This window comes from Cornus florida, unplaced genomic scaffold, assembly GCF_030987335.1.
Source record: "Cornus florida cultivar Cherokee Brave unplaced genomic scaffold, ASM3098733v1 CherokeeBrave_3.0.0_Hap2_Chr02, whole genome shotgun sequence".
NCBI classification, from domain to species: Eukaryota; Viridiplantae; Streptophyta; class Magnoliopsida; order Cornales; family Cornaceae; genus Cornus; species Cornus florida.
Window position 1 is genome coordinate 15,090,611 of NW_026775572.1, and position 13,188 is coordinate 15,103,798.

General features: G+C 33.7%; 1 protein-coding gene across 2 annotated transcripts; it reads right to left on the minus strand.

The window, feature by feature from the left end:
- Positions 1 to 954: 954 nt before the first annotated feature.
- Positions 955 to 9,437, minus strand: LOC132293817 (uncharacterized). Of its 2 annotated transcripts, XM_059791447.1 has the most exons (15): positions 9,102 to 9,437; positions 6,990 to 7,101; positions 6,202 to 6,314; positions 5,400 to 5,522; positions 5,082 to 5,290; positions 4,419 to 4,494; positions 3,804 to 3,890; positions 3,586 to 3,666; positions 3,388 to 3,420; positions 3,195 to 3,248; positions 3,071 to 3,112; positions 2,661 to 2,739; positions 2,491 to 2,561; positions 2,009 to 2,115; positions 955 to 1,501 (listed from the first exon to the last, which is right to left on the minus strand). In XM_059791447.1, the coding sequence occupies exons 1-14, from the start codon at positions 9,264 to 9,266 to the stop codon at positions 2,026 to 2,028; spliced, it is 1,335 nt and encodes a 444-aa protein (XP_059647430.1). In that variant the 5' UTR covers positions 9,267 to 9,437; the 3' UTR covers positions 955 to 1,501; positions 2,009 to 2,025. The 2 variants fall into 2 exon arrangements, with proteins under 2 accessions (XP_059647430.1, XP_059647431.1); XM_059791448.1 differs by lacking the exons at positions 955 to 1,501; positions 9,102 to 9,437 and adding an exon at positions 7,261 to 7,770 and having other exon boundaries at positions 1,732 to 2,115.
- Positions 9,438 to 13,188: the final 3,751 nt, after the last annotated feature.

Consider the following 13,188-nt stretch of genomic DNA (forward strand, 5'->3'; position numbering starts at 1 on the left):
CTAGATGATTGATTGTTCAGATGAACAGAGCACCTCTGTCAAACATGGCTTCTCTGTCAAAAGCAAACTTTTCTACCAAATGCAACACTGATATGTCTTAATCTTGAGGAGGGTTTACAACGGCTATTAACCAAGGAAGATGCCTATATATGCTGAGTTATGTTGTCTGCAAGAGGTGTGCCTGAGCCTCAAAAAGATAGAGCTGCGAGAGCCATTTTCATGCATCCAAGAGAGCTTTTGCTCTACCATTCTACAGAGCTTTTGTTCTAGTATTACTCTTTGAGAAAGCTTTTGTTCTGAACAATCAATCATCTTCACAAGCTTGCATAGCCAAAACAGAGAGAGAGAAGCTGCGAATTTCTTAAGCAATTTCAGACATTCATTCAGAGCTTTTGCTCTGAGATTTACACTTAGATACAGAGCTGTTGTTCTGTAATTATTTCTCTCATATACATCATACTTAGAGAGTGAGCTTCACTTGTATTCATTGATTCTCTAGAGTGAGTTATAATCTGTAAATCAGAGAGAGATTTGTAACACTTCTATATTTCCAACAAATCTATTGTAAGCCTAAGAGAAGAAGTTCTCTTAGCAAAGCTATTGTAAGGGCTGGTTTGACCCAAAGGAAGTCTAAGAAAGGGTGTTTCTTAGCAAGAAGAAGCAAGAGAATTGCTTCACTACAAGGTTTGCTCTCCACCCGTAAGGAGAAGCCATAGTGGATTGGGAAGTCTCAAGAGGGGTCTTGAGCCGAGGAGTAGGAGTTTCCGAACCTCGCTAAAATCGCGGTGTCTATGGTTGCAATTTCTCTATCTCCTCTCTTTGCATTTCAGTTTATACTTGCTGCAATTTACTGATTTGTTCGTTATAATTCTGCCTATATGAAATTGCATCTCCAAATAAATTTAGCGGGAATGCTAGTTTCTAGCCAGCTGTATATAAGGAAAAAAGAATACATTTTTCTTTTTTCGAAAATTAAAGCAATTTTCATTGATTTTGGAAATTTACAAGTGGGCCATAGGCCCAAAATAAAAAGAAATACAAGTCAAGCCCAAAGCTTGCAACAAAGGCTGAGCATGCAGGCCCAGCAAAGGAATACAATTCCAAACACAAAACCAGAAAATAAAGGACACATATAACACCACACAAGGCATGACCAAAATGTCTCAACCAGAGATGCAGAACAACAGCCTCTCACACAGTAAGACACGACTATTTTATGCATGTATGTGTAAATATATATATATAGAGAGAGATATAAAAAATTTGGGGGAAAAAACAAACCAATTTGCCACTGAACAAGCCAAGTCTGGTATATGCATTTAGCAAACAATTCAGATATCTTCTTGTATGAACCGTGTGATTCTTGTCCTTTAGGATCTTAGCTAGTAGAAAAGTAACAAGCTGAAGAGATCAAGGAATACATGTGTGTATAACCTAGCTAAGATAAAGCACATAATCCTTTTTTGTCCTCTCAGAATCTCTTCCAATGTTGCTTTTGTATCTGTCGGAAAATAGGATCAAATATTGGATGTTTCGAACATCATGAAGCACAAGAAAATTCTCACGTTGATTACCATATAAAATATGTTATGAACAAGACGCAAAATAAAAATTTGACAATGTTTTAAATTGCAGGTATGTGCACAAGCTCGAGCATAATATATATCCCTATGCAATGTACTGTTCCAAAACTTGAAAATACCTAGATTCAAATACTCAAGATTCAAAAAATTCAAATAGAAAGATTTGGATTAGCATTTGATTGATTCCATAGGAAGTAATGATGTCGATGAACATATTGATTACAATGATGATGGTTATATACCATAAGCTGTCGCAGATTAATCTACATGATGGCAATATTATAGTTAGTTACACTTGATTTTTTACTCTTCTTGGTTGAAGAAAACTAATTGTTCTGTCTCTTCCATGTATATTTGGGAGGCTATACAATTATAAGTTTGTCTTAAATTTAGTCTAATAAGTATATGTTTTCCCTTCTACATACCATTCAAATCCTCGCAACTACGCCACCATGCAGTTGTTATTCCCGACTATGTTACTTGAACCGGAGTGACTAACCCCTATAGTTAGGCTCTGGATGAAGGCTATCATCTGCAAAACAATATGTACTTCGTAAGGATAAATCCATTAGCAAGAACAATTGTAATATTACAATTGAATGGTATATGAGATGTGATAATTGTATCAACTATTACCAGTCTGACCTAACTTGTATGATGTTGTTATTGCAAGAATTTATAGGTTTTGTGACTTCACAGTATTGCTTCAGATGCATGTTTGTCATATCTTTTACCAAAGCATAATCAGTACTGCATATTTGAATGTCTCGAACCATTGTATTATTGGTCAAGTTTATAAGCTCAGCTCCTTTAAAGAGAGCGGATGGTCCAGCACAATCGTGGGCCATGTAGTGAACTTGACCGTTTATCTAATAATGAAATATACAAATGAAGTAAATGCTCTTACCGATGCAAGTCCAATGCACAGAATACTGAAGCCTGGGAAATTAAACGGTGCTTCCTGAGATAGAAACAATGCTGGAAGGAGAATAGCAAGTTGTTAGTTAGAAACAGATCTTTGTTTTTCGTTCTCATTATGTAGAAGAGAGACACAATTTTCATCACTTTCCAGCTTACCTGTGAGCGGACTAAATATTAGGGGAGAGATGATGTTGGCTAAGGAACTTATGCCTGAAATGCATCCTTGAGCCATCCCCTAAAACGTGTTCAAATCCATCAAATTAAATGCAAAGTAAAAAGAAGAAGAAAACTTTGTGTGCTGAATGAAAACAATTAGCGAGATTGGATATTCTCAGAATACAAATTAACAAACAGTAAAGATTGAAACTGTCTTTTGATGGTCCCAACTTATGAATTAGGCGGCCTAATTACTAAGTTTAAATTCCTGAACTCTACATCACATCTCTTCGAGTATGCATAAACAATTCCAGGGACAATGGAATCCAACATCAATAAACTTTTAGCTCCACGCATATTAAAACATAAGCCCTTAAATCATAATAACAAAACCTCCCTTTTAATAATACCTGCTCATTTGGCCCAACTTGTTTTGATACAATGCTTCGTAACTGCATAAGTCAGGAACTCATCAACGATCATAGTAATTATAGCAGCAGAATATGGCTTATTTGAAGGTGATAGTATACTCACACATGGTATTGAAAATACAGAAAAAACACCAAGCGCACAAACGACATAAGGAACCTGAGCATTGTTAAAAATATCCATAAGATGAAGGACAACTCAAATTTATTGGAGCAAATAAGACAACTATCCATTAACAAATAAATTGCAAAGGACTACTGCAGAACGGTATAAAGGATGACTAGTTGAAAGAGCTTACCCAAGCTGCCCAAGCTATGCTGTTAAGTAGCATCTGCATAATACCAGAAAATGATTACCATCATATACTCCATTTATTCTCTCTCTCTCTCTCTCTCTCACGCACACAGGCGCACATAGCTAGATACACATTGATTACACAGAGGGATGCACATTTGAAAAACAACATGTTACAGAGTGATACAAAGCACTTGCTTACATTTGAAAATCCAAAAAAGAGCCCTATGGAAAGCAACTTGTTCTCTCCTATAACAGGAGCCAACATGGGCATGAAAAACAGCTGCAGGATTCACAAATATTTACGAATTAACTCGTGGAAACAGGATTTATTTGAGAAAGGCCCATATAGAAAATGGAAAAAATATGTTGAGAGATAGTAATAGCAGAAAATAGAAGTGGAAGGTCATTTAAACTTACCTGTGAAATAGTCGCTCCCGTGCCAACAATTAGCATTGTATCGGCAAACTGGTCTTTGTTAAACTGAAAGCGAGCCTTCAAGAAATACTGCATGGGATGAAAACTTCAGATTTATAAACAGATTTTGATTCCCATTGCAATCATATGCACAAGAAAGCTTAATTGGTGTATAATAGTAGCACATATACTCATAGAAGCACCATGTTTGCACATTATGGTTCTGTATTTCTTCTCTTCATCCACTGAACATCTACATATTCGGTAAGCTTTACATATGGACACCTTTCGTTGAGTTCTATGAAGGAGGACTGCCTTTTTATTTTTCTGTTTTGCCTAATAATTTAAATTTAATATGTAATTATACCCTTGTGGTTTCTATTATCTTGAGGCCAATAACCTCAACTGTAACTTCTGTGCTTATTTTTCGTTTTCATTAATGTTGCCCAAAGTTCGTGCCTTGTCCAGTATGATTTTGCAAGGGAAAAAGCTAGAAACATTGACTATATTGATTCTTAGAGTTGTATTTTGGATGTCAAAAGAAAGAATTAAATAATCTCAGGATTGTTGGAATATAAGAAATGAAAGGAAGAGACTTCATAGTATGAAGAAAAGTACCAGTAATGAAGCTTGAATTCCACCATCTGCTAGACTATTGAAAAATGCAACAAGTGCTGCTTGTGAAAGTATCTTGCTGCAGTATGAGCAAAATACGATATGAGAATACAAGTCTTAATTATGTCAAAACATCTTAAAAGAGAGAAAAATTATGGGCGATAAAGCTAAACCAACAACTTGCACCCATTATATAGAAGAAAATCATTCATGGGCTTTGCAGTGAAGTATTAATTCAAAAAAATAAATTAAAAAAAAAATCCTGGAATTCTCTTAAGCAACTATTTATCTTGAAAAAGGTTGGGGTTTAAGAAGAAATTTGGGATTTTATACCGAAAGGAGAGTATCATCACATACCACATCGATTTTTGGCTTAGGAAGTTTTTAAAGAGAAGGTATTAAGCACACCAACAAACCATTGTGGAGTCCTCGTTCATTAGGCCCTACGACTCAAAGGGTGCCTCAAATTTCCTCTGGCAAGAGCATCCTAGTTCTATATAGTTGGAAGTTCTACTGTCAAGAATTAGATTTCACACCCTATGTTCCTTAAGTAACACTAATGGAATTTTATTTTCCTGTGGAATGAAAAATCAATTGGATCAATTAATGAGCATATAAGAACAATAATTTATAGAAAAGAAAACAATCGAACCGAATTTGTCTCACCTACTTTTAAGCAAGCAAATGAGCTGGACGGGTGATGGAATTTTCTTGAAGACTTGTACCTTCCTAGATGATTGGCCATCAGATTGAGCAGTGTCATGGTCACTTACACTCTTCAAGATTGGCATAGCCAAAGCATCACCTTCATATGTTGTTTCCTTCAGGAAAAGTCTCATGTACACAGCAGCAACCATAGATACACCTGCGGCAACCTGAGTCGAAAATACAATAAATAAATAAATAAATAAATCTGAAACCAATTGACAGGCAAAAATATATATCTAAAAGGGGTAAGAAAAACATAAAATGTTGAGCAAAAACCTGAAAAGCCCTGGCGGGGGAGAGGAAGCGAGCAGCTAAAGTACCACAGACAAATGCACCTGAGCCTATGCCAGAGAGAACACCAAATGCTGACACCCGTTGTCCCTCTGAAATGTTGTCCGCCTGAGAGAGCAAGAGTAATGATTAGCTATAACGGTAGTCTTAAGCATGGCCTGTTCACTAGTCATCAACGGTTTTGGATGGAAAACTAGTTCTAACGGTAATCTTAAACATGCTCTGTTCACAAGTCAAAGGATAAAGCCTGGTATGCTAAAGGGTTTATTACAAAACATAATGTTCAATTTGATGATTTGAATTTCAATCAAAATTTAATGGGATATTTCATTTTTGTTGTTTTAGAATGATTCTGGGAAAATAAATATTTAAATTGAATTATTCAAATTCATCAAGCAAAAGGGACATTTAAAATCTCTATAATTAACTACTCCCCATGAGGTTATTTTGATAATAGACAGAAAAATAAACTCCACTTTCTTCAAATTTTTAAGTATCAGAATGGAAAAGTACAACAGGATTGTCCTCCCTAAGTCCATTAATTCCTCGAGTCATACTAAGGTACAATTCAATCATTAAATTTCTTGTATGACTTCAAACAGAAGTTACTAGTTTCACTAACTTGTCACATTTTAGAATTTGGTTGAAATTCATTTGTTTGACACCCTCTGAATCAAATTGTCCATGATGTAGTCATATTTTTAGAACAATTTTGCACCCCAAACAATAGCACATATTGATGGCATCAATATGAAGCGATAGTTAGTAGTTAAAAAGTTCAAATTACCACATAAGCGAGAGCAAGGCACTGAACGCTTCCTTCACTAATCATGGCAGTGAGAATCCTGAATCCATAGTATGCATAGAAGAAGTTTGTTGTCCTGTCATATGCCAATATAACTGCAAACATGTTTTCCTATTAGTCTAACAATATCAATAGAGACACAAAATTGCTAACAATTAATGAAACTAAAAATACTAAAGAAATAATCTTTTTTTATATATTAAAATTAAATTCACACAAGTTTTCCTCTAATTCCATTTCAATCCAAATAAATGAATTCTATGCTGACAAATGCAACATTTGTGTTTGAAGCTAATTGTTCTATACTTTTTTCGTTTTTTAGGGGTTAGAAATGGTTAAATCTGATCACTTTGGCATTTTGGAGCAATGAATGAAAACTTAACTACCAAAGTAGTAGCCTTGTGGTATCTCCTCTTGTGACAACCTTTGTGGGCAGGTGCAAGACACTAACGAGCTAACAACTGCAACGATACGACCCGAAATGGAAGATGAGGGGTTGAAGTTCCTCCAAGAACGCATGTATCTACTTTAAGGTTTTTTTGTATTTCTAAATGATAATGACAATGAGTTGAGAATATTTGATGGTATTTTCGAGTGTGATTTGTCCAGTGGATGTAATAGGTGGCCTAAAAAAACAGGAACACTACGTGTCACCTATTTTGTTGTCACTTGTTAGTCCCACTTAGGAAACAAAACAAGCTTTAAAATTGTTTTAGATATATGCCACCACAAAATTATAAGCGATAGTTAGTAGTTGAAGGAATTCTTACCTAATGGAATAATGGAGACAGTCATGGGGAGTGTGAGCAAAGCCTTCCTTCCATACATATCAGAAAGATTCCCAATGAGTGGCATCATCACAACCGTCCCTAATCCTATGATCTGTGCACCAAAGCCAGTCACTGTTAGATGAATCATATATTTCTTGTAAATAAACAAGGCGTCAGATACCATAAGCTAAAAGGAGTCCACATGTTAGATATATGCCACCACAAAATTACAAGAATTTTTAGGAGTTATGTTGGAACAAGTCAAACCAACCTTATATGAGGTGAGTCCCCCTGCCCGATTGTTCTGGATCAAATTCTGACCCAAATTTTAATTTTTTTAAATTATACTGTAATCATGAGAAGCTCTTAAGAGTTTTTTTAAGTACATCAATCTAATTATTGTTACATTACAGCGGCTCAAGCCTTGGGCAAAAATATATCTTTTATGCTATAAAAACTGATTTCAAATGCTCAATTGGATGCTCTCAAAGAGAATATTAATAATTTGTTTGAAAACGAAATACTGACTTCAAATGCTTTGGAGTGTTACGGTGAAATACATACAAAGTGAGAGATAAAATAAAAATACACCAGTCCAAAACTACATAAAAGGGGTGAGGAATAGAAAATAGGAGCTGGAGTGAGAGAGATGGAGAATAATCTAGTTTAGACAGAGACATGAAAAGAGAGAATATAAAATAATAATAAAAAATATATATTAAAAAATTTAGAGTTTAATAGAAAAGTGGAGAAAACTAAGAAGATCCAAATAAATAAATAAATAAAATTAAATAAAAAGTTTTATCATCTTTTTAATATATACTCTTTTCATCCTAAAATAAATAAATTAAATTTTTTTTAACTTTTAGAGAATGATTTTTATTATTTTTTTAATTATATTGATTGAATGTAAGAAAATAAATTGATAATATTTTTCAAATGAGACACTTACTGGGACCGATAAAAAATGAGCTATGGGACAGAAACGGATAAAGTATTAGACAAGAATAAAATATAAATGAATATAAGATTAACTAAATGAAAGATGTCCACAGTTAATATATCAAACATGGTCACATTCGTTGCTACTGTAGGCGGCCGCCTCAATCACCAAAGCTAAGCGCCTGTTAGATTTAGGGTTGGCACAATATGCGAAATGGACAAATAATTACAACATGCGAAAAAAGTGAAAATGCAAACGACAAGACAGACACCAATGCATTCACTCCGCATCACCAAAAGTGGAGCACTACAATTGATTCCACTCTCTTCTTTTCCTTCAAAATTTCAATTTTCATTTCCAACGGCCCAAACGACGATTGGGTACGACTGATCTCTACATGGGTGAGTTGGGGTCCACTTGATTGGTCTGCTTTACTCTTCTCTTCTCAAGTCTGCACACATATACCGTATACGAATGGCTACGAAGAGCCAATTCGGTAGGTTTGAACTTTGAAGGTTAGGTCTGGAGTCGAGCCAAGGGCTCGATCTGTCGTCTACATACTTGTCGACGTGTGCACTTACGAACCATGTTGTACCAAACTCAAGATACGGTATTTTATATTCCAAAGCGAATATAATAAAACAAAGTAAAGACTTTTTTTTTTTTTCCCCAGATTTTTTTATATAGAGTGTTTTTTATTTACAATTTACTCTAAAAATATATATATGCTATTACAAAATGAAGATGCGTGGTGGGATTTTTGAGTCTCCCCAATTGTATGTTTAACAGCCTGAAATTCATTCCATGGATTTGGAATTGAGTTTAGGGTGAAAAAAATAATTCCAAGCTTTAATTAATTAAGAGTATATAATTGAGTTCAATTTGAGGACGTTAATTAGATGAAGACAAAACGGACGTTAATTACAGTCCCAAAATCCGGAAAGGCATTGAATTACATGCACAAAAAAATGGTGTGAGTGCGTGAGAGAGAGATTAAGATAATCAAAGTAAAAGCAGAGTAGTCATGATGATGGCTCAGAAGAGTAACTGAAAGTTACCGCTACTATAGTAAAGAGGGAATGATGTATGCATCAATTATATATATATATATATGCATGTATGTATGTGTATGTGTATGTGTATGTGTATGTGTATGTGTATGTACATACCGCCTGTTGAATACCGGTGAGGTAGATGGCAAGTGAGCATTCATCTTTACCGGGACAAAGTGCGGCCATGGTGATGTCTGTAATAGCCGGAACTACGATGATTACGGCGAAGTTAAAGAGGAACACCGTCACAAACAGGTGGGTTAAACTTCCCAACTTCTCCATTTCTCTCTCTAAACACTCTCTCTCTCTAGGTTTTTGATATAGCTAGGTCAGTGAGATTACTCCTTGAAACGTTGGTAGAATTGCATTGATTTATAGATTAGACAAAATATCTATATATGAGACCGACTTTTGACTATTGTGGTTTTGCTTTCGACAAAAGAAAATGAGAAAATGAAACTTATTCCATTGGCCTTATTTTTAACTGGAGCTTGTAAAGAAGGGGAAAAAAGCAAAATGGTATGCAGGAAAAAGTGAGGTATAAGTTATAACGGTGATGGTACGTGGCCTCTAAATTTTCTACGTGTCGGTTGTGATCCAACCATTCCTCATTTACTCTTCTCGACTTTTCTTTCCACAAGGTAAAAACATTAATTTAATAACAACCAAAAAAAAAAAAAAAAACAAACAAACAATATGGGAATACAATAACACCAAGCAGAGGTAAGTTCAAGTTTAGAAGCAAGAGTGGAGTGCTTTGGCCGACAAAATCAAGGCCATATAAAGATTTTAGTTCAATTGCGATTTTGCTTGACAGGAGTGAGTCATCACTTTTGCTTCAAAAATTAGATTTTTTTTTTTTTTTTTTAAGGTCTCGTTTGACATGAGTTTTATTTGTGTTATTTTTATTTTTGGACTGTTACAGTAATTTTAGTTTTATTTTACACAATACTAAAACACTTCGTGAACAGTGACTCAAAATCAAAACTATCAAAAAATTATTTTTTCTTATTTTGACAACTGTTCATGACCCAAAACTAAGTTCTAAACAAAATACCTAAAACAAAGCGCATGCCAAAAACATCGTTCCCAAACGTGCTTCTGATTTTTTTCCAAAATACTCACACAACAAAACACTATTTCTATTTTAGCCAAAAACAAAATGCCTAAAACAAAGCGCATGCCAAACATATATCCTTTTTTTTTAAAAACGAAAAATATTTATATTAAGGCTCCATTTGTTTGAGCATAAAATATTTTTTATATTTTTTGTTAATGGGTTGTTATAAAATATTTACGAAAAAAAAAAAATATATATATATATATATATAAAAAACAAAAATAGCTTATTTATCAATTTTATGCAAGTTATATTACACACTTCCACTTGATGGACTTGACCTACACCTTTGTCAAACACAAAAAAAAATAAAAAATATTTTACTTGAATATATATATATATTACGTCGAAATAAACGGTCCGTTATGATCCAACCATTACTCATTTACTCTTCGTGGTAAAAAAACATAAGAAATTCAATCAATTGAAGATGAAAACATACCTTTTCACATTAACAACCAAAAAAAAATTTAATAACAACCAAAAAAAAATAAAAAAATAAAAAACAAACAAAATGGGAATACAATAACACCAAGTAAAGGTAAGTTCAAGTTTAGAAGCAACAGTGGAGTGCTTTGGCCGACAAAAACAAGGCCATATAAAGATTTTAGTTCGATTGCGTCTTTTGCTTGATACCTTGACGGAGTGAGTCATCACTTTTGCTTCAAAAATGAGATGATTTTTTCCTCTTTTTTTTTAGGTTTCGTTTGATATGCGTTTTATTTATGTTGTTTTTATTTTTGGCCTGTTACAGTGATTTTAGTTTTATTTTGTACAATACTAAAACACTTTGTGAACAGTGACCCCAAAACCGAAACCATCAAAAAATTATTTTTTCTTATTTTGACAACTGTTTATGATTCAAAACCAAGTTTTAAATAAAACATCTAAAACAAAGTGCATGCAAAAAACATTATTCTCAAATGTGCTTCCAATTTTTTTCCAAAAAACTCCTACAGCAAAAACGCTATTTCTATTTTAGCCAAAAACAAAACGCCTAAAACAAAGCGCATGCCAAACGTACCCTTATCCTTTTTTTTTTTTTTAAGGAAAAATATTTATATTAAGGCTCCGTTTGTTTGAGTATAAAATATTTTTTATATTTTTTGTTAGTTGGTTGTTGTAAAATATTTACGAAAATATATATATATATATAACAAAAATAGTTTATTCATCAATTTTATGCAAGTTATTTTACACACTCCCACTTAAAAGACTCGACCTACAACTTTGTCAAACACAAAAAAAATAAAAAATATTTTACTTGAAAATACATACATATATATATATATATATATATATATATACATATAACGTCGAAAGAAACGATCCGTTATGATCCAACCATTGCTCATTCACTCTTCTCGACTTTTCTTTCCACAAGGTAAAAAACATAAGAAATTCAATCAATTGAGGATGAAAACAAACCTTTTCACATTAACAACCAAAAAAAAAAAATTAATAATAACCAAAAAAAATTTAAAAAAAAAAACAAACAAACAGAATGGGAATACAATAACACCAAGTAGAGGGAAGTTCAAGTTTAGAAGCAAGAGTGGAGTGCTTTGGCCGACAAAAACAAGGCCATGTAAAGATTTTAGTTCAATTGCGTCTTTTGCTTGATACCTTGGGGAGTGAGCCATCACTTTTGCTTCAAAAAAGAGATGGTTTTTTTTTTTATTTTTTTTTAGGTCCTGTTTGGCATGCGTTTTGTTTCTGTTATTTTTATTTTTGAACTGCTACAGTAATTTTAGTAACAAAAGTATGTTTGGTGAGCCTTGTTTTATTTTACACAGTACTAAAACACTTCATGAGCAGTGATCCAAAACAAAAATACCAAAAAGTTATTTTTTCTTATTTTGACAACTGTTCATGACCTAAAACCAATATCTAAACAAAACGCCTAAAACAAAACGCATGCCAAAAACATCATTCTCAAACGTGCTTCTGATTTTTTCCCAAAATACTTCTACAGCAAAAACACTGTTTATGTTTTAGCCAAAAATAAAATGCCTAAAATAAAGAGCATGCCAAACAAAAAAAAAAGGAAAAATATTTATATTAAGGCTACGTTTGTTTGAGCATAAAATATTTTTTAAAATATATTTTTTATATTTTTTGTTAGTTGGTTGTTGTAAAATATTTACAAAAAAAAAAAAAAAAATTAAATATAACAAAAACAACTTATTCATCAATTTTATGCAAAATCTTTTACACGCTTCCACTTGATGGACTCCACTAGGGATGTCAATTTTTACCGCCCTGCCGGGGCCCCGCCCCGTTCCGCCCCGTTAATAACGGATATGGGAACACGTATTATACCGTTGGGGCGGACATGGATACAAATTTTGTACCCGTCGAAGGTCACGGGGCGGGTAAGGGTTCAATATACATATCCTAGGGGCCCCGCCCCGCCCCGCCCCGCATATAACTATATTTAATATATATATATATTAATAAGTTATTTTAGCGGCTTACCCAACCCATCTCTTACAATCCTAATTTGGGATGTAAACTTGGTATTAAATTTGTTTTTGTTTTGGTTATGGTGGAAATTGGAGCTTAGAACTTCTTGTGATTTGGTTGTATTAAACTTTTATTTTTGTTTATTATGTTCTTTGAATTATGTTATGTGCATGTTATTTTTTTTATTTTTGTTAGAATACATAATTTTATTTATGTTGTGTCATTCCTAGGCTTTGCACATTTAAATAGCAGGAGTTTAAGTTCCAAAAAGTGGGAGAAAAAAATTTGTTAGTGGGGCGGGCACGGGGGCACAGTATTTCCTAACGGGGCGGGGTTGGATATCAAAATTCAACCCGTCGCGGGTCTCGGGGCGGGCATGGACTTGACAAAAATTAAAAGGGGCCGGGCGGGATTTAGGGAAACCCGCTCCAAACCCGCCCCGTTGCCATCCCTAGACTCCACTTACACCTTTGTCAAACACAAAAAAGTAAAAAAAGTATTTTACCTGAAAAAAATATATATATTTTACGTCAAAACAAACTGTCCGTTTATTTGGACGTAAAATATTTTCTTCAAAAAAAATTTACTTTTAGATAAAAAAAAAATAATAAAAAAAAA